The sequence below is a fragment of the Cicer arietinum genome, chromosome 3, assembly GCF_000331145.2.
Source record: "Cicer arietinum cultivar CDC Frontier isolate Library 1 chromosome 3, Cicar.CDCFrontier_v2.0, whole genome shotgun sequence".
Taxonomy (NCBI): Eukaryota; Viridiplantae; Streptophyta; class Magnoliopsida; order Fabales; family Fabaceae; genus Cicer; species Cicer arietinum.
In genome coordinates, this window is record NC_021162.2 from 50,357,432 (window position 1) to 50,377,558 (window position 20,127).

Sequence of the window (20,127 nt, forward strand, 5' to 3'; positions counted from 1 at the left end):
GTGACATGTTGGGTAGGTGAACTGACGTTTCTAATGAAATTAAACAGAGGCCTTAATTGATTTTGGTGTTAATCTTGAGTGTTGAAATTTTGATTAAGAGTATTATTGAGATAAAGTATGTTAAAGGAAAAAACTTGGTGAAGTAGCATGCAAGATCGAAAAAAATGTATTCATGCACTGATACAGCCGAGTTAGTGAAAAGATGCAGATTGTAGGAGAAATAAATTGATGTATAAATTTCTATATTTTGGTTTAATAGACTGTGGTTATAGTGAATTTTATATTTGTAAAAATAATTTCATATGTAGTGTTTGTATATGTGTTAGATAGTCTTTTAAATTGTTCGTCTAATTGTTGTCAAGGTGGTTGCGGATGTTGCAATGTGTATTGTAGACATTTGTTTTTTTTTTTATTCTAAAATTTATTTTTTATTAACACTAAATATTACTTATTTTATAATTTATTTTTGATTTAATATTTATCTTATAATTTAAATATCTCATATTTTATCTATAAAATCTCATTTATATTATTATAAAGAAAGAAAAAAAAAAGTTACTTCAAAAATCTTTTACATCTTTAATTTTTTTTTTATCTCAATCGGACACAAATTTTAAAAGATTTAGAACATTGGTAAGACAATGTAGATGTGCAACTTGAACTTGTGTGTAACTGCCATAGATTACTGTTTGGGAGAACAAAAATCACTTACAATATCCTCACTATTTTATGTATCTATCACCACTAGACAATCTAACCATGTGGTATAGGCCCCTCTAATGGTAAAGAAAAACATGTTCATGTTTGAGGCTCAATTGCCAGTTACTCAAGCGATAGTTTTGAAGAGAGAGACTTGTTAACTTAAATCCTAAATGCATCTATTGGTTTTTTAAGTTATTTATTTTTTTCAAGTTGGTTCTTTTAAAATATTTTAATAAAGTGGATGTTTTTAATCTGTAAACATTTGTGTCGTTATTTTTTTTATTAGTTTTCCATTTAATTATGTTCTTTAAACTCATCAGTGTTCATGAATTTTTTATTTCAAATCATAAATTACTCAAGAGAAAATGGGTTTTGACAATCTTTGTGAAAAAACAATATCTCAAAGCTTTGGTTCATAAACAATTTTTTCTCTAATTTTTCTGAATTTCTAAGAATATGCATCAAATTGAGAAATGAAAATCCAAAACTCATTTCAAACATAGAAATTGAAGTTATGTGTGATGAGAAATTGAAATCATTTGTGATGAGTTTGTATAAAATATGTTGTTGTCATTATCTCTCTCATTCTTTACTTTCAAAACACATATTCTAAAAAAGATAAAATGAATTTTCAAATTCAATTTTAAAATTTGAAGCAGATAATTAAGAATCCAAAAATAATAAGAGTTTTTTTAACTGTGACTTAAATTTCAAATCTCTTTTTTCACTAAAATTGTAAAAAAAAAAAAAAAAAAAAAAAAAACTCAATTTTCTCTTGAACAATTTATGGATTTAAAATTTAAAATCAAAATCATATGGATATTGATGAGTTGTTAAAGAACACATAGAATTAAATGAAAAAATAATAAAAGGATAATGGAACAAACATTTACAGACTAAAAGAACTATCTTGTTACAAATATTTAAAATACCAACTTTAAAATAAAAATATTAATTAAAATAAGATATATTTAGCCAAAATTGTTTAATACATTTAGTTGAATAATATGTTTGTTGGCTGCTAAGAAACTTTTAACATAGAATTTGTTACAAAAAAGAAAAACACCAATAGATATAAAATTGAAAATTTTTACTATGAAATTTTATAGTTTTTTTTTTCTTTCTGTGTGAGACAGCCTGAAAAAGGAACCAATGTTAATTAAATTCCAAACACATGCTAAATTCATATGCAGAGTACCAAAATTGAATATAAGTTTTTTTTTTACCAATTTAAGTCTTATTATTTTCTTCTCTAAAATGAGTTCAATTTTAAATGGATGGGTCCATTATAATGATTTTTTTTTTTTTGAAATATCTAAAATATATTAAAAAACTAAGATATCAAATTGTAAATAAAATTATAAATAAAGCATGAGTATTTTACCAAGCACCACCACAGCTGTCATTGCCACTCCTGAGACACATGAAAAAATAATTTTATCATTTTAACTATTTATAATAAGTTTCAAAATTTATAGTTTCGAAAGTTTCAAATTTTAAAAATAAGGATTATATTTCGAAAATTTGAAAAGTTACGAAACTTTCCATAACTTTTCAGATTTGAAAAGTTTTGAAACTTTCAATAACTTTTCAAATCTGGAAAGTTTTGAAAATTTCTAAATATGAAAAGTTTCGAAAGTTTCCAAATATAGAAAGTTTCGATTCCTATTTTGAAAGTTTTAAATTGTTCAAAAATTCTGGAAATTGCCATTTCGAAACTTTGAAATTTTCGATTGCCACTTATTTTTTGTTTCGAATATTTTGAAAGTTTAGAAGATTCATGTAATATTTCTAAAGTTTCAAAATAGGGGGTGAAAAATTGAGAAGTTAAAAAAGTTGAAGGCTTCATTGATGGTTTAAAGGGCAAAATTGTATTTTTACTTTTATTTTGTTGAAAATCTGACTCTATTAAAATTGCAATGTGTATTGTAGATGTTTGTTTTTTTTTACTCTAGAATTTATTTTTTATTAACACTAAATATTATTTGTTACTTATTTTATAATTTATTTTTGATATAATATTTATCTTATAATTTAAATATCTCATATTTTATCTATAAAATCTCATTTATATTATTATAAAGAAAAAGAAAAATAAATTACTTCAAAAATCTTTTACATCTTAATTTTTTTTATCTCAATCGGAAACAAATTTTAAAAGATTTAAAACATTGGTAAGACAATGTAGATGTGCAACTTGAACTTATGTGTTGCTAGGGCTGTTCATGGTTGGTTTTTTAAAAAAAAACAAGCCATATCCATTTTAAAATCAATATATGGATTTAAATTTATAACCAAATCCATTATTTGGTTTAAAACCGGTTATAAAACCAATTGTAAAATTGGGTATGGTTAAATAATCGGTTTATAATTAAGCAACCGGTTTTGAAAATTTTAATTTCAAAATCGGTTAAAATTTGATTATTTAAAAAAAATTAATTCATAGTTTAAAAATCGGTTATTTAAAAAAATCGACTTTTTTTGATAAATTTTTTTAAAAAAATTCTCACCAAATTTTTCGAGAAAAAATTCAATTTGAAAAAGTTTTTTTAAAATTTTTTTTCCGATATTTTTTCGAAAAAAAAAATCCAAATTTTTTTTCATGAAATAAAATCTCAAAATTAACAAAATATTGGTAGTGGACAAAAACCAAATCCAAATATAAAACACAAGTTGTTATCCAACCGGTTTATAAATAAACAAGATTATAACCATATGATTTTAATCGGATATTTAAAATAGATGTGAATCCAATTTGAGATTTGAGCCTCATAACCGGATTTTTTGCACAGCCCTAGTAGCTGCCATAGATTAATGTTTGGGAGAACAAAAGTCACTTACAATAACCTCACTATTTTATGTATCTATCACACCATTAGACAATCTAACCATGTGGTATAGGCCCCTCTAATGGTAAAGAAGAACATGTTTATGTTTGAGGCGCAATTGCCAGTTATTCAAGCGGTAGTTTTGAAGAGAGACTTGTGAACTTAAATCCTAAATGCATCTATTAGTTTTTTAAGTTATTTATTTTTTTCAAGTTGGTTCTTTTAAGATATTTTAATAAATTGGATATTTTTAATCCGTAAACAAAATGGATTTTGACAATCTTTGTGAAAAAACAAAATTTCAAGAGAAAATGGATTTTGACAATCTTTGTGAAAAAACAAAATTTCAAAGCTTTGTGTAAGACCCATAATTTTAAAGTATACTTTATGTATTTTTGTGTATTTTGGATTTTGGCTCGGAGGCTTTTTAGCCAAAGTTATTAATATTTTGGAGTCTATATGATCAAAAAGATATTTTGATGCCGATTAAAATTACTCGTCGATAAATAAATTAAATTAAGTGCGGTGAATCCTTTACGGAGAATTTAATGCGTTATGGGTGAAATGGTAATTTAACAAATATCTAGATATTTTGAGATATTTGTTAAAAGTAATTAATATATATATATGTGTGTGTGTGTGTGTGTGTGTGTATATTTGTTTGGGGAGAGAAGGAAATGATATAAAAAGGAAAAAGAAAGGAAAGAAAGAGAAAGGAAAGAAAACAAGATTTTCCATCTTCCTCTCCCTGCCCCGCGTTAGAAAGAAAGACCCCTTTCCTCCTCCTTCTTCCATTTTCATTTTCGTTGCTTCCTTTTGCTCAAGAATAGAAACCCAAGGTTTGGTGGGTGAGAAGACAAGGATTTCTCAGCTTCATACTTCCTCGTTGTTTCGAAAACGAAGAAAAACGGTGTTAGGGATTTCAAAACCGTTAAACACAAACCTCCCCGTTTCATCTAGATCTAAGCTTCGTTTCGCGAAGAGATAGAAGGGAAAGTTGCTCACTATCACGCTACGGTGCTAAGGAACCAACTTTGGAAGCGACGTTGCGAGCGGAGATTTTTATCGGATTTACTCGTGGTACCGTGTTCGCACGTTAAAGCTAACGTTAAGGTAAGGGATCCTTTCAAACTTTTAGTTTGCATTTAGGGACTTATTTGTGGTTGTGTGGAAAAGAATTTTGTTAGGGTTAGAGTGTTGATTTGGGGGAAAATGAATCTAAGGCTTTATGGTTAAAATCTTAGAGTTAGGTTTTGGTTATATTGATGAATGTTTCGTGGAAAATGAATTTAAACTCATTTATGTATGATTTTGAGTAAATAAAACTTGTTGTGTTTGAGTGGTGAATTGTGTTGATTTGTGTTCGTCGTATTTGACGTGTTCTTAATTAATACTGATGAAATTTGATATGTGTATGGTTGGATTTTGTGGAGAAATGAATTGATGTGTTTTGGTGTGGATCGTGGATTGAATTTGATAATATGTTTGAGTTTGTTTTGTGTGGAATTTGAAAACCATTAGATTTAAACGAGTATTAAAAATGTGGAATCTTTTAATATCTCGGTTTACTTAATGTGTGTTTGAGAAAATCGTTTAAGTTAAATGAGTATTAAGAATGTGGAATCTCTTAATGTCTTGTTTACTTAATGTTTGTTTTGGAAAATCGTTTAAGTTAAATGAGCATTAAGAATGGGGAATCTCTTAATGTCTTGTTTACTTAATGTTTGTTTTGGAAAATCGTTTAAGTTAAAAGAGTATTAAGAATGGGGAATCTCTTAATATTTATGTTTTCTTAATGTTTGTTGTGAAAATCGTTTAAGTTAAAAGAATATTAAGAATGGGGAATCTCTTAATATTTATGTTTGCTTAATGTTTGTTGTGAAAATCGTTTAAGTTAAAAGAATATTAAGAATGGGGAATCTCTTAATATTTATGTTTGCTTAATGTTTGTTGTGAAAATCGTTTAAGTTAAATGAGTATTAAAAATGGGAAATATTTTAATATCTGCATTTGCTTAACGATTGTTGTTGATGGAGTCAATATATGCTCATGCATTTTCATGCTTTTTGTAAATCATGCAGACCCGCGATAGGTGGCACCTTGATAAATAGTACTTTGGCCTGTGATAGACGGTACATTTATGATTTACGTTTTTGAAAACCGTGCAGACCCGTGATAGGTGGCACATCGATAAACGGTACGGGCCCGTGATAGGCAGTACGTTTATGGTTTTCGCTTTTTTGTAAATTGTGCAGACCCGTGATAGGTGGCACCTCGATAAACGGTACGGGCCCGTGATAGGCAGTACGTTTATGGTTTTCGCTTTTTTGTAAATTGTGCAGACCCGTGATAGGTGGCACCTCGAAAAACAGTACGGGCCCGTGATAGGCAGTACGTTTATGGTTTTCGCTTTTTTGTAAATTGTGCAGACCCGTGATAGGTGGCACCTCGAAAAACAGTACGGGCCCGTGATAGGCAGTACGTTTATGGTTTTCGCTTTTTTGTAAATTCATTGCATTAGGGTGTTTGGCACGCGAGTCGTGTTTGATTCAAGTTTGTGATTGAGTGTTTTGAATTTGAGTTGTCGTGGTAATTGTGTTGAAATTGCTAAGTGATATGAATTGTTTATTGTGTGTAAGTGTAATGGGTTGTAAAACTATTTCGAAACTCAATTTGTCGTGGTGATCGTGTGGGAATTGCTAAGTGTTAAGATGTGAAATTGTGTATGAATGTGATTGAGTTAGTTTATGTATTTTTGGAAGAATAAGCAGGGAAATCGATTACCCAATCGATTTGATGAGTTGCAGAGACTTCACAAATTTGACAAAATCGATTTGGCATTAATATCGGGGCTCAGACATTCATTCAATCGATTTCCCAATCGATTGAATTGAGCCCAGAGTTCAAATTTTACAAAAATCCTTCATCCAAATCGATTTCCCAATCGATTGGCCCAATGAAAATTCTTATTTTGAGTTAGATAACAGATTGCTCATTGATTTATCAATGTCTTGATTAGTTATGTATTACTTGATGGATTGAGAACTTTATTTTGATTTCATTTTTAATTGACAAGTATGATATGAACTTTTAGCATATGGAAAATCCTTTTAAGGTGCATGCTTAGTTGAAAGGTTATTTTGTGCATGTAAAAATTTAAATGTTATGTGTTAACTGTTAATTTTGGTTGGTGACCATTTACAACTATTGTGGAAATCTGGGCTTTGCCCTCAGATGAGAGCCAGGACGATCCTACCGGTTCGTACCCTACGGATGGGAATGTAGATGAGAATGCTTGACTGGAGCTATGTAGGAGGATCTCACGGGGCGCGTGGAGATCACTCAGGGTGTATAGTTTTTTGGTAGAATGATCAGATTAGGTTGATGTATAGGGACTAGACGTCTTTCTTTTTGGGTTGCAGTTATTTTAATTTGGAAAACTGTACCTATACTATTATTATCTGTCTGACGTCTTATTATGATGGGGTCTATGTACCACTTTTTGAAGTGTAAATACTTTGGATTCGTATTTCAAAAACTATTCCGCTGCTTGTAAATTCTGTTGACTTATTTGTCGTTGTGTTACGACTTAAATAACTATCCAAATGTATTTTACTTAATTATTCTTTGTGTCATGAGTTTGTTTTTGAAAGAAAAAAAAAATACACCCTCACTTGGAAAATCGGGGTGTTACACTTTGGTTCATAAACAATTTTTTCTCTAATTTTTCTGAATTTCTAAGTATATGCATCAAATTGAGAAATGGAAATCCAAAACTTATTTCAAACATAGAAATTGAAGTTATTTGTGATGAGAAATTGATATCATTTGTGATGAGTTTGTATAAAAATATGTTGTTTTTAGTGTCTCTCTCATTCTTTACTTTCAAAATGTATTTATGCTTACTCCAATTAGAATCAAATTTTGAAAAAGATAAAATGAATTTTCAAATTCAACTTCAAGATTTGAAGCAGATAACTAAGAATACAAAAATAATAAGAAAAGTATGTCATTTTTTTAACTGTGACTTAAATTTCAAATTTCTTTTTTCACTAATATTGTAAAAAAAAATCATCAATTTTCTCTTAAACAATTTCTAGATTTAAAATTCAAAAACATATGAATAACAATGAGTTGTTAAAGAACACATAGAATTAAATGAAAAAATAATAAAAGCGTAATGGAACAAACATCTCCGTAATAAAAGAACTATCTTGTTACAAATATTTAAATTACCAAATTTAAAATAAAAAAAATTAAAATAAGATACATTTAGCCAAAATTATTTAATACAATTAGTTGAATAATGTTCGTTGGCTGCTAAGAAACTTCTAACACAGAGTTTGTCACAAAAAAGAAAAACACCAATCGATATAAAATTAAAGATTTTTACTATGAAATTTTTTATAGTTTTTTTATTTTGTGTGAGACAGTCTGAAAAAGGAACCAATGTTAATCTAAAATCCAAACACATGCTAAATTCATATGCAGAGTACCAAAATTGAATATAAGTTTTTTTTTTTTTTCAATTTAAGTCTTATTATTTTCTTCTCTAAAATGAGTTCAATTTTAAATGGTTGAGTTCATTATAATGATTTTTTTTTAAATATCTAAAATATATTGAAAAACTAAGATATCAAATTGTAAATAAAGTACGAGTATTCTGCCATGCACCTCCACACCTGTACCTATCACTCTCAAAACACCTGAAAAAATAATTTTATCATTTTAACTATTTATAATAAGTTTCAAAATTTATAGTTTCGAAAGTTTCAAATTTTAGAAATAAGGATTACATTTCAAAAATTTGGAAAGTTTCGAAACTTACCATATCTTTTTATATCTAGAAAGTTACAAAACTTTCCATAACTTTTCAATATGAAAAGTTTCGAAAGTTTTCAAATATGAAAAGTTTCGATTGCTATATCGAAAGTTTTAAATTGTTTAAAAATTATTGAATTTTCTATTTCTGAAGTTTCGCATTGTTCAAAACTTTCAAAAATTCTGGAAATTGCCATTTCAAAACTTTGAAATTTTAAGTGTCACTTATTTTTGATTTCGAATATTTTGAAAGCTTAGAAGGTTCATGCAATTTTTCTAAAGTTTCAAAAGAGAGAGTGAAAAATTGAGAAGTTTAAAAAGTTGAAGGTTTCATAAATGGTTAAAAGGGCATAATTGTATTTTCACTTTTGGTTGAGGTGACAAGTTTAGGTGTGAGAGTACAAGGTATAATCTTCAATGGACCTACAAAAATGGACGGATATTCTCCCCCTATCCTCTCAAGGCCCAAAAGTACAGTTAAAAAGTATAGCGTTTCTTTCTTCTCTCATCTTAATATTCTCGAATATATAGAAACACATGTCTAAGTTAATTAATTCCAATGCATAAAATATACCTCCAGATTAATTAACCCAAACAAAATTTAGGGACTTTTGAGATTTGGAGGTGCTATATTCCCCTACCAAAAACCAACTTGCAAAAGTGTATTTAACATTTTATAAACAAAAATTGGAGCCAATGAAAAAAAAAAAAAAAAAGGCTGATGAACAATCACTTTACTCCGTTTACCGTTTTAGCATGAAAAATTATACCATGTACCTCCACACTTATACTCCTTTTCCATATTTTATATAAAATACCTATTTTATTTTATTTTTTAAAATATTTTTTTTACCTTTACTAAATTAAACTTAGTTTCAAAAAATTTAAATAAAAAAAAATTTCGGAACCCATGTGTTTTAAAAAATTAGATTTTGTGCTCACGCACAAACTTGTTTTATTTTTTATTTTTTTGTACAGATATTTTTAAAAATTTTAAGTTTAAAAATTTTTAAAATAATTCCAATATTCACATGTTTTAAAAAAAATTGAAGATGGTGTACCGAAAAAATTGTTATTTAGTAAAGTAATTTTTTTATAAATAATAATAAATAAAGAATAAAATAAATAGTTTATATAAAATGTGAAAGTATAAGTGTGGGTATAGTACAATTTTCTTTAGTGTGTCTGCACTGCAGCTACATAATCTAAAACACTGGGCTAAGGGCCCAACAATGATTCCATTTTGAAGAGCATGATCCATAGTCATCATCTATCTATCTAGCAATATACCCCCACTCCCCTACCATACATCCTCCCTCCCACACGCACATGCTCATCGAATATAACCGCGTGCCAAATCACTTTCACTTTCATCCCATTCGTCACTCAAAAAGACCCAAAATAATTCAAAACCACAAAGTCTCATCTCAAACAATGCCGCCAAATTTTCACACCGCGCCTCCTTAAAAAATTTCAAAACTTTCTCTCTCAAAAACAAACCAAACCAAACTTCAAAAAACACAAATTCAAAGTTTCCAAAAACCTCACCTCCCTCTAACCTAATAATAATTCTCTCCCGTTCTCCCATCCACCATAGCCACCATCGAATCATTCACTCACTCAAATTATTATTATGGTGAGGGAACATAGAGTTGATTCATTCTACACAAAACTCCGCCAATCGGCACACTCCTCATCCTCTTCCTCACCCGTTCTAATCTTCCCATCAACCTCCGACGTCGATTCCCTCTGCGCTCTCAAAATCATTTTCCGCATCCTTGAATCAGATTCCATCCAATACGCATGTTACCCCGTTTCCTCTTTCCGCGAGATTCACAATTACGCTACCCCAACCCAAAACGACGACCCTATCTCTATTGTTTTAATCAATTGGGGTTGCCACAGAGATCTCCGTAGAATTTTAAACCTAGGTCAAAACGCTAAAATCTTCGTCGTTGATAGTCATAGACCTATTCACCTTCATAACCTCAGTGACCAAAACGACACCGTCGTTGTTCTTTTCACCCACGACGATGAAAAACAAGCCGATCTTGCTTACGATTTTGAGTTTCCTCTCACTGCTTTAGCTAACGCTTCTACAACCATTGACTCAGACTCCGAACCTGATTCCGAGTCTGACTCCGAGTCAGACTCAGACTCCGAACCTGAAGATGAAGATAAATCAAGAAAGAAAAGAAAAAGAAAGAGAAATTCTGAAGGTGAATATGAAGAACAACAACAGCAGGATGAAGAAAAAGAAGAGGAACAAGGAGAACATCAAGATCCGATTAAACTATATAGAAAGAGGAAGAAGGAGTATTATCGTTTGGGAACGTTCCACGGAAAACCTTCTGGTTGTTTGATGTATGAATTAGCTCATTTGCTGAGGAAGAATACGGATGAATTGCTTTGGTTAGCTTGTGTGGCGTTAACCGATCAATTCGTTCACGAGAGGCTAAGTGATGAAAGGTATAGTGATGGTGTTATGGAGTTAGAACAATATATAAACAGTTCTGGTAATTTAGATGCTGTTAATTCTGTTACTCTTAAAGATGGAACGAAAATTAGGGCGCCGAATTCGTCGCGAATTGCTTATGAGGATGAACCAAAGCTTATGCTGTTGCAGGAATGGAATCTTTTTGATTCGATGCTTTGTTCTTCGTACATTGCGACGAAGTTGAAGACATGGAGTGATAATGGAATGAAGAAATTGAAGCTTTTGTTGGCGAGGATGGGATTTGCACTTTCTGATTGTCAGCAGAAGTTTCAGTATATGAATGTTGAGGTGAAACGTAAGATGAAACGTGAGTTTGAGAAATTTTTACCTGAATATGGACTTAATGATTTTTATTACCGTGGGTTTTTGAGGATTCATGGTTATAGTTCAAGAGTTTCGGCGGCTGATGTTGTTTATGGTGTAACTGCGCTTTTGGAATCTTTTGTGAATTCGGATGGTTCTTGTGCTTCGATGCAGTTCAATGTTGCGTTTGATGCACTTTCTTTGAACAATGTGGATAAACTCAAAGCTGGGATGCAACAAGCTATTAAGATTCAGAGAGCGATTTTGAGGCAGGGAAGTACTGCGATTATGAAAAATGGTTACATTAGAAGTGGAAGAAAGTTTCGATGGGTGAAGCTTGAGGATTCTGGAGATTCTAGATTGTTGGGGTATCCTCAAGCTTTGACAAAGTTTAGTTATTTTATAATGGATGCTTTGAGAGAAAAGGGTGCTAGAATGAAGCCTTTGGTTTGTGCTTGTTTGTCTCAGGAACCAAGTAAAGTGCTTGTTGTTGGGGTTTGTGGGAGGCCGCGTTTGGCTGCTGCGCAAGGGAACACGTTCGGGGTTGCGTTTAGAAGCGCCGCAGAAGAGATCGGTGCTGAGTTTTTCCATGAGTTGTTTGAGTCTTCTTGGATTGTGTTGGATTCTAAATTGGTTAATTCTTTCATGGTTAGGTTGACTGAGAAACTTTGATACTGTGCTTGAACTTGTGTGTCTTCTTCTTCACTAACTGCAGTGAAATGCTTCAAAGTTATATTATTAATAAATAGTATGCAGAGGTTGATGTTGCACTAAGATTTTATGACTCATTTTATCTTAGTATGTTGTATTATGATTTATAGCATCATCGTTTTAATATAATTTTTTTACACTGTTTTACCCTGATTTGTTGACTTGTTACTTTCATGTAAACATATTCTCATTACAATTTCAAGTTGATGTTGAAATCTTGAGTTCTTCTTGGATGAAGTTCACATATCAAATTAACAGTGCTAGACTGTGATGTTGAAGATGAACTATTGTTGTAGAGTTTATTTTTATTTTTGATGTATTGCAAGTTAATTGTAATGAATCCACTCAAATGTAATCGAAAAGCAAATGTAGTTTTACTGAATCCATTTACTAACTTGGTTCATTTCACCTAAGCTGCTTGCTTTGCAAATAATTGTTTCTCTTTTCCTCCACTAGTATCATCATTAGAATAATAAGGATAGTCAGAAGACCAATCATGTGCAAATTGTTTCTGGGTGTTTTTCTTTCTACAAGAACGATCAAAACATGAGATTGGGAGTAGTATGTCTCTGGTCTTGTGTTTACCAGTGTTCTCTTTGTCTTGAACCAACTATAATCTTAATAACCACGTTTTTCTTACGTTTATTTTTTCTCTCTAGTTTTACACACCTTTCTCCTGGATCAACCATCACATTCTTCCCGCTGTTTTTTCTTCAAAACAGAATTTACAGATGTATGTTTTGTCAAATTATGCCTTTTAGTTTATGTTTCAAGTCCTGCTCTTATCCTTTCAACACAAAATGAATAGTTTGAGATAAGAATGCCATGACATTTCTTAGTATTAATGTCACAAGTTAATTTACCGATCACAGAAAGCAAGATTAGTTTCTGAATTCATCAAATCAAACTATTGCTTGGAATTGACCACAATAGGGGTTTGTGCAGTGTTATAGATTTACCCTTTTATAGGTATTGGATTATTTTAGTTAGTCTTGCAGGCTTACCATAAATTCAATTTCAGTACGTTGTGTTGCAGGCGTACCACCATGAAGAATTTCTTAGTTGTATAAAGTGACTTGTGATATGTATTGTGATCAACAATGTAGCTTACTTTTCTACATTTACATGTACTAAAACATAAGTACAGACTAGTACTGTTCTTCCAATAGATCAAAATCTTGATGATGCATTTGACATTGAAGCTGATATTTTATTTTACAATATAAGTTACAGTACATGAAATCCCTGGGTCTAAGCTTATTGAAATTGTCATGTTGACAACCTAAGCTTATATTTTACAGTGGAAACTGGTAAGTTCTGGAAATCAAAGACTGCTTATTACAGAAGGCAGGAGCTGTAAAAAATGGCCTTTTACTTTGATAGAAGTTACTATTTCTGTTTTCCGTAGCTAGATGTTTGTTCAATTATCATCCTAACACCGGGAGTTCATTGGTGATTCACTTTGATGGATTGGAAACATTCTTCACGGAATGCTAAGATTTGTGTATAGAAATGAAGCATTTTTCTCCACGAGGGAGAATTAATGAAATATAAACCAAGGAAATTTGAACACACAACTCATCCTTGCATAATCTTGCACAATGACTTAGAGGGTATAAATCTAGTATACGTCAAGTGCTTGAGTCAAACAATAATAAAAGGTACAAAGAAGAATGGCAGGGGGCATAAAGGTTAACAATTGACATCCTAAAATATGAACTCATCTAAGAACCTACTTGATCTTTATTGACCAAGAAAAATGTCTACTTCTGAAACAGTTTGTTATTGAATTGGATTATTCTGAGTTAAACTATAATAATAGTTCAACACTATAGAACCTGAATCACAATTCATCAAGTCATCAAAGAAGAATTATGTAACAAATATTATAGATCTCATAAATTGAAATTACAGCGTAGCAATTACTTATACAAAAGATCACAATCTTGCATGCAAAGCGTGCTTACTGGTCAAACGAAAGAAAGATACAAGTGGGACACATTCAAGACAAAGGCACTTTGACGACATTTTCCCTCGGGGAAAGAGAGCCTTTAATATATATACATATAAAAGAGTAGAATTTAGATCCTCTAAAGTGGAGTGTGCACTTGGAAGAGTAAAGTGTGGATTAAAACCATTGATTGAAAGATCAACAGTTTAGACTGCAATAAAATACAAGCACATGAATAACAAGCTATCAAATTGTTAAAATCTCAACCGGTTAAAATTCCGCACTTTACCCTTGAAAGTACACCCCTCATAATAAAGGAGTCAAATTATAGGTGAGGCAACATGCCTCACGACCATTAACAACACTATTCTTATCTTCTTTTCTGCTCACAATATAAATGCACTTTCAATAATCATTTTCTGCCCCAGAAAAAGCAGCAACCCTGAAAAAGCAATTATGAGAACAAAGAGAAGCAATGAAGCATCAACATGATGGAAATTTATCGACTGTCTTAATCTTAAGCAGCCGTTGTAGGTATACCTGAGTTTTGTCATTGGCAGGTTGGTTTCGGATAACGTATGATCTTCCATTTGGTGTACCTGGCGCATTTCCAGCTGCAACGTGTTTCTCCTCCCGCACTTTGTTGAAAATGTGAGTATAGCCATCAGCTGATGTAGGGTCACTCTCATCCCACTCACCAAATTTCGGAACAGCAGCACTTTTATCAGGCTGCCAAATCAAATTCATAAAACACAGAAAACTCATAAATCATTTGTGAAGGGAAGTTTCATAAAGATTCAAAAGTCAAATGCTTAATGCTTAAAAATTGGCAATCATTGATAAAATATATTTTTAAGCGAAAATTGGATTGCAGAGACATAATTATGTTAAACTGATATCCCAACTATGTTCACACCTTAGAACAATAACAATCATTTGCATCAACTCAAAAATATAATTACAATCATTGATGCAATATATATTCATGATTTTAAAATTTTATTTAAATGACAGACCAAGACAACAGAAAAGAAAACTAACAGTTTCATCCCCTCGATTGGCTGGTCTCAATCGGGATCTTCCTGGTGTACCATGACTGCTATCGTATGAACTTTTTCTTTCCCAAGAAGGACTATCTCTACCAGGGGTTTTAGCCTGGCGATGAAGGGGTGACCGTTCAATGCTGTACTCTGAGCCAGTACTTTGTTTTAAAGGTCTTCTGTAGGTGTCAGCAGAACCTACTCCATGGCTTCCAGGACGAGAGGCGGAATCACCAGCACTCCTGTTGCTTAGATTGTCATGACGAGCTGGTGAGTTAACAAAATTCTTAAGATCACCATCCTCCTTGCTCTTTTGTAACTCATTATGTGTTGATCTCACTGATCCTTTTTCGGATTGATTCTCTGAATAAACTTTGGGTTTTGGATGAATTATGTCGGCATCAGAAGATGAATTTTGAAGAACTAAATCTGAATTTTCTTCAGGGTCATTTGGATTAATCATTTTGGTGCCAGGTCGAGTTTTCCGGGCTTTGTCAAAATAAGCTGTATAAGGAACATCGTCTTGGCCATCCCAATTGCCAAACTTTGGAACATGAGAACGTTGCTGTTAAATTGACACACATTGAAGAGATCCTATAAGTATAGTTTTGACAAATAGACCCTGATACAGGTTTTAAATGCTAACAAACATGCTTCTTGTACCGAATCAGAGTTAATAATAGGTATATAACAGAGCAAGGAAACAAAAGATATTGTTTGGTGTTGTCAAAATAATAGATTATTCAAATTCTGCTACGCAGCAGTGCTATAGTCGCTATTTGGCAAGACTTTGTACTAAATAGGATACTGCAGAACAATAACAATTAGTTCAAATTCTGCTACACAAAAGTGCTGTAGGCAGCACCACTATAGTCTCTATTTGACAACATTGTTCCACCCAATCATATAAAGTAGTATCTATTTCAATTTGTAATATGATAGAAGTGCTGACTGTGGATGATTTATTATCCCATCATATTCAATTCAAGTCTCTCTAAGAGATTTCTGATTAAAATTATACTCATAGATGAAGAAAGAAGCAAACAAAGAGCACTTTGGCAAAGTACAGAGGACTATATTCTCTAAAAGCAAATGATATAAAAAATGCAACAAAATTCTAGTATTTGTAAGTCAGCACAGTATATTACAGCAAGAATTGCTCCTGAAACAAAATTTTGCCATCTAACTTCTTTCCAATCCATCAAAATAAATCACCAAGGAACTCAAAATCTATGTAGCACAAACACTTCAGATTGAAGGCATGTCTGATGTCCAACACGTGTCTGTGTCCAACACTGTCACTTGTGGTTACATTCAATCACTTTCATTTTCTCAAATAATTATTGGGGTCGACATGTCAATGTTGTGTCATGTGTTCGTGTCAATGCTTCATATTTCACAATGTTGGAATGATGGTGGAGGAAAAACCTCTGATTTACTTATTCCAAATGTCCATGCCAATGAACAATGCAACCCAGAAACCAATGATTCAATATTTCAAGAAATAATGTTTTACTTCGCCCTCGGTCTTTGTTAGTTGCAAAAGTTATTGACAACCAAGATAAATAGAGCATGCCTGATTAATAATTTGACAACTTGAAAAATGTATACTTTTTGGTTTCTAGGAAGACTCCTATTGAAATCTAAGATATAATCTCCAAAAGGTATCTTGATATCTCTCAATACTTACTATATTAATTGATGTATTTTTCTTCCATTTACACATTTACAACTCTTCTAAGATTGATCTAAACGATTATTCTATTTTATCACCAAAGCAAAATTCAACACTGCAAATAATAACCAAAATACAATATTCAATTCAAACCATCCATTTCCCTCTAGAATTCACAAAAGATGAAAGATAGCATGTAATAATGGTTTTTAATCCATTCTCAACAACAACAATAACTACTATCAAGCCTTATTACAGAAAGAAAAAAAAAAGACATGGCTAAAAGTCTCTTCCATTTTTATTTTCTAGTATATTCCATTTTAAAAACTATTCTTGCATGAATCACATAAAATTTTTATGTTATAGGAAACTTAAGCCCTTGCAGCCAAATTGATCCAAAAAATGACCGCATAGTTAAAAGATTCATGCAATTTTAAGTTTACAAACCTGAATTTTATGTTGTTTCAACTTACTAGTACAATGGTATTCTAAGATGTCTCTTGGTACAACTTATTGCAATTGACCAACAAGCATGTAACATTTTACGACAGTTAACAAATTTCATGTCTATGAGGTGTCAACTCAAAAGTAAAAGTTTAACCTTATTATCTCAAAGGATGAAATTCAAATCCTCTCAAGGACAGTTAAAAAATGGTAATAGTGTCATTTTAATTAATAAATATGTCACTCTTTATATTATATTCAGTCCATTAACATTCAAACAACAACCAGATTGTTCTTCGTTACCACTCAAGAACAAAGATTTGCTTTGAAACGTCATTAATATGATTAAATTTCAATAAATGACAATATTTATCAATCCTGCCATGGGCAGAGTCATATATCATCACAAACCTAAAGTGAAAATCTTACCAATTAGTGAAGTTCTCCATCAAAATCGGTATGTTATCAGTTGATTTTACACAAGATTTATAGTGTTCGAAGAAAAAAATCAGTAATTTTATCGGGAGCAAAAAGATCAAAGTCATATTTTAGTCTGTAATTCGGAAAGCATTCTTCTTTTTTCCTTTAAAACACCAAATACATTTATAATATAGCAGATAGTAGATTCATCACGAATCTGCATCTGTTTGTTTCAAATTAATTTTCATCACAAAATCCATATTAAAGAATTCAATTTCCCCGACTCCCTTAGTGTTTATACCATTCTTATGCAATATGTTGCACTGCTCCAAAAGTGGGTACCTCTCTTTTTCTCCTATTTTCTTTTCCTTTTTCATTTTTAAAAGCATGTTATATCAACATTATCCTAATTATTGTAAGATAACTGTAAGCCAACAAAGAGAAAGAAATAATCTACTGGTGTTAAGTTTTTGTTTACTCTCTTGTGACACCAGTTCCGCCATCGACATGTCAGATTTAAGACGTGTCCAATGTCTGATATGTGTTGATGCCAAACACCATCGGTACATGTGATTACATTCAACTACTTCTATTTTCTTAAATTATTATTGGTGCTTAGGTGTCTATGTCAGTGTCTGGTGTTTGTGTCCATGTTAGTGCTTCAAAGATCATTATTCTTTAGCTTTTATTTTGGTTGACTTTTTTGTCTACCTTAATGTAGTTGTTGTAGACGGGTTCTTGAAAGTTGCTTCGACATCTCTCGTGAATATATTAGACCGACTGAAGTTACAAATTATTGCAAGTGATAACAAATATAGGTGAATTAATCTGCGTAAAGTGTATCAGACATATACAAGTAAACTTTGATGGAAAATGGAAACAGCCTCGGGGAAGATATTTTCCCCTTCTGTACCTCTAAAAGAAATAACAAAAGAACTTTAATTTGAACCCTAAAATATCCAAAAATTAAATACAGTATCTTAACACATAGCATCATTATCTTTTCACTGTCACATGTTGCAAAGTTGTTACCAATGTAAATATTCACACACACACATAATGAAGAAACCAAACAGTATAAATAGCAACAAGTTTCCAGCACAAAGAAAGTTATAGTTTTAGTCAAACATATGAATAGAACATAAAAGCATGCTTATACAGCTCCACTAGCCAAAAATTATATTTAGGAATTCTTCTTTTTCTAAAAATGCTAATACACATACATCTTGGATATCATATTTTCTATCCATGAAAACCAAGCAAATCCATTCCATAAGACTAAGTTAAAATTTGAGCACAAACTTATTTATATTGAGAAAAACTTAAGTCTCACATTAAAAAAAGATAAGATCTTAACAAAGTTCATAAAGATTGGTGTCTCTCACGTTACAAATTGGTTTTGCAAATTGAAAGAATGAGTTAGACTTAATATAAAAACCTAATAATTTATGAAGCTAATTTCCACATAAACTAAGAAAATCACAAAGGCCATAATTCTAATTGAATTATGGTTGGGATATCAGCAAAGTAATATAGCATATTGAGACTCCCAAACCGAAAAATGAATCAAAATTTAGGTAAACTATATCAAGCATCAGAAAGAAGGAAAAAAATTAAGAGCTTGAAAAGGGAAAAAAGTTAAAAACAAAAAAGGTGCTGCACTTAACATAGCAAAAGATTACAACATAATAATGCAAGGGATTGAAACCTTTTCCTAAAAAAACTAAAATCCATCATAATAGGACACAAAAAAACGTGGCAAAAACAAGGCCAAACAATAATTGAGAAAGAGGAGAGAGAAAAGAGAAGGAACTGACTGTAGTCATTTGTTTGAGAAAACGGCAACTACCCAAATATTGTAGAGCTGAATTGTTGAAGAAAGTTGAGATTTTTGGTTGGATCAGAGACCATAAAGATGGAAACTGAGAGAACCCAACAAGCCCCTCCGTACAATTCAAAGACTCAATAAGAGATTGACCGGAAAAGAAAATAAGTTTGGAGTTTAGAGAGAGGTTTATCGACCGGTGACCGGCGCCACCGGTAATGTTTGACCATTCTCTATTTCCCTCTTCATTGTAAATCAATCATTTTTTTATTTATTTAGATGCATTTTTTTATCTCTTATTTTATTAAAAATGAACCTTTAATCTTTTATTTTTAAATTAGTTTTTAATTCTATTAATGATGTTTTTGAGTCTTCTACCATTTTTTATTATGTGTCGCTATCATTAGTGAATGACATTTAAATAGTATTTGTGACTTCAATAAAATAATTGTTTATTATTATTATAATTAATTTTAGTTTCTATAAAATTTCAACATTCAATTTTAGTATATATAAGATAAAAATATATATTTTAATCTTTACAAAGTCATCACGCATACCATTTTAGTACTTGTTGTTAAGTTAACATGTATTTTTTAATAAATTTTTTCAAGTATGTTTAAAATAATATAAAAAACTCCTTCACAAAAAATGAGCTTAAAATTCGACGTTTAAATTCATATTTTCATACTCCTGTCTTTAGTTTTTTACATTTAAAAAATTTATATATAACTCATTTCAAGTTAAAAAAATGCTAAATTTTTGTGGAGAAACTTTTTATAATATTTTAAATATACTTGTAAAAAAAATTATTCAAAAATTTTAACTTTAAAGGTTAATTAAACATGTTTAATTTCAACATAAACTATAAATATTTGCTAAAAAAAATTGGATGAATTAAAAGTTATAT

General features: G+C 30.9%; 2 protein-coding genes across 3 annotated transcripts; one reads left to right on the plus strand and one right to left on the minus strand.

Annotated features, from left to right (window-relative positions):
- Positions 1-9,839: 9,839 nt before the first annotated feature.
- Positions 9,840-12,015, plus strand: LOC101493597 (uncharacterized). The gene has a single exon (XM_012713293.3). The coding sequence runs from the start codon at positions 9,985-9,987 to the stop codon at positions 11,821-11,823; it is 1,839 nt and encodes a 612-aa protein (XP_012568747.1). The 5' UTR covers positions 9,840-9,984; the 3' UTR covers positions 11,824-12,015.
- Positions 12,016-13,723: 1,708 nt separating this feature from the next.
- On the minus strand, positions 13,724-19,361 carry LOC101493917 (RPM1-interacting protein 4-like). 2 transcript variants are annotated; one of them, NM_001279127.1, is given in 11 exon segments: positions 13,735-14,228; positions 14,230-14,239; positions 14,242-14,254; positions 14,354-14,358; positions 14,360-14,365; positions 14,368-14,381; positions 14,384-14,425; positions 14,428-14,429; positions 14,432-14,542; positions 14,855-14,862; positions 14,864-15,332. In NM_001279127.1, coding segments are annotated over 11 exon segments (693 nt in total). In that variant the 5' UTR covers positions 15,317-15,332; the 3' UTR covers positions 13,735-14,199.
- Positions 19,362-20,127: the final 766 nt, after the last annotated feature.

Excerpts from the sequence above, each read along its gene's own strand:
- LOC101493917 (XM_012713292.3), bottom strand. Across the intron at positions 14,543-14,854 it reads CCAATCGAGGGGATGAAACT|CCTGATAAAAGTGCTGCTGT; the intron begins GTTAGTTTTCTT and ends TTGATTTGGCAG. Across the intron at positions 14,256-14,353 it reads CTGCCAATGACAAAACTCAG|GGTTGCTGCTTTTTCTGGGG; the intron begins GTATACCTACAA and ends TTGCTTTTTCAG.
- LOC101493597 (XM_012713293.3), top strand. The coding sequence starts at position 9,985 with ATGGTGAGGGAACATAGAGTTGATTCATTCTACACAAAACTCCGCCAA.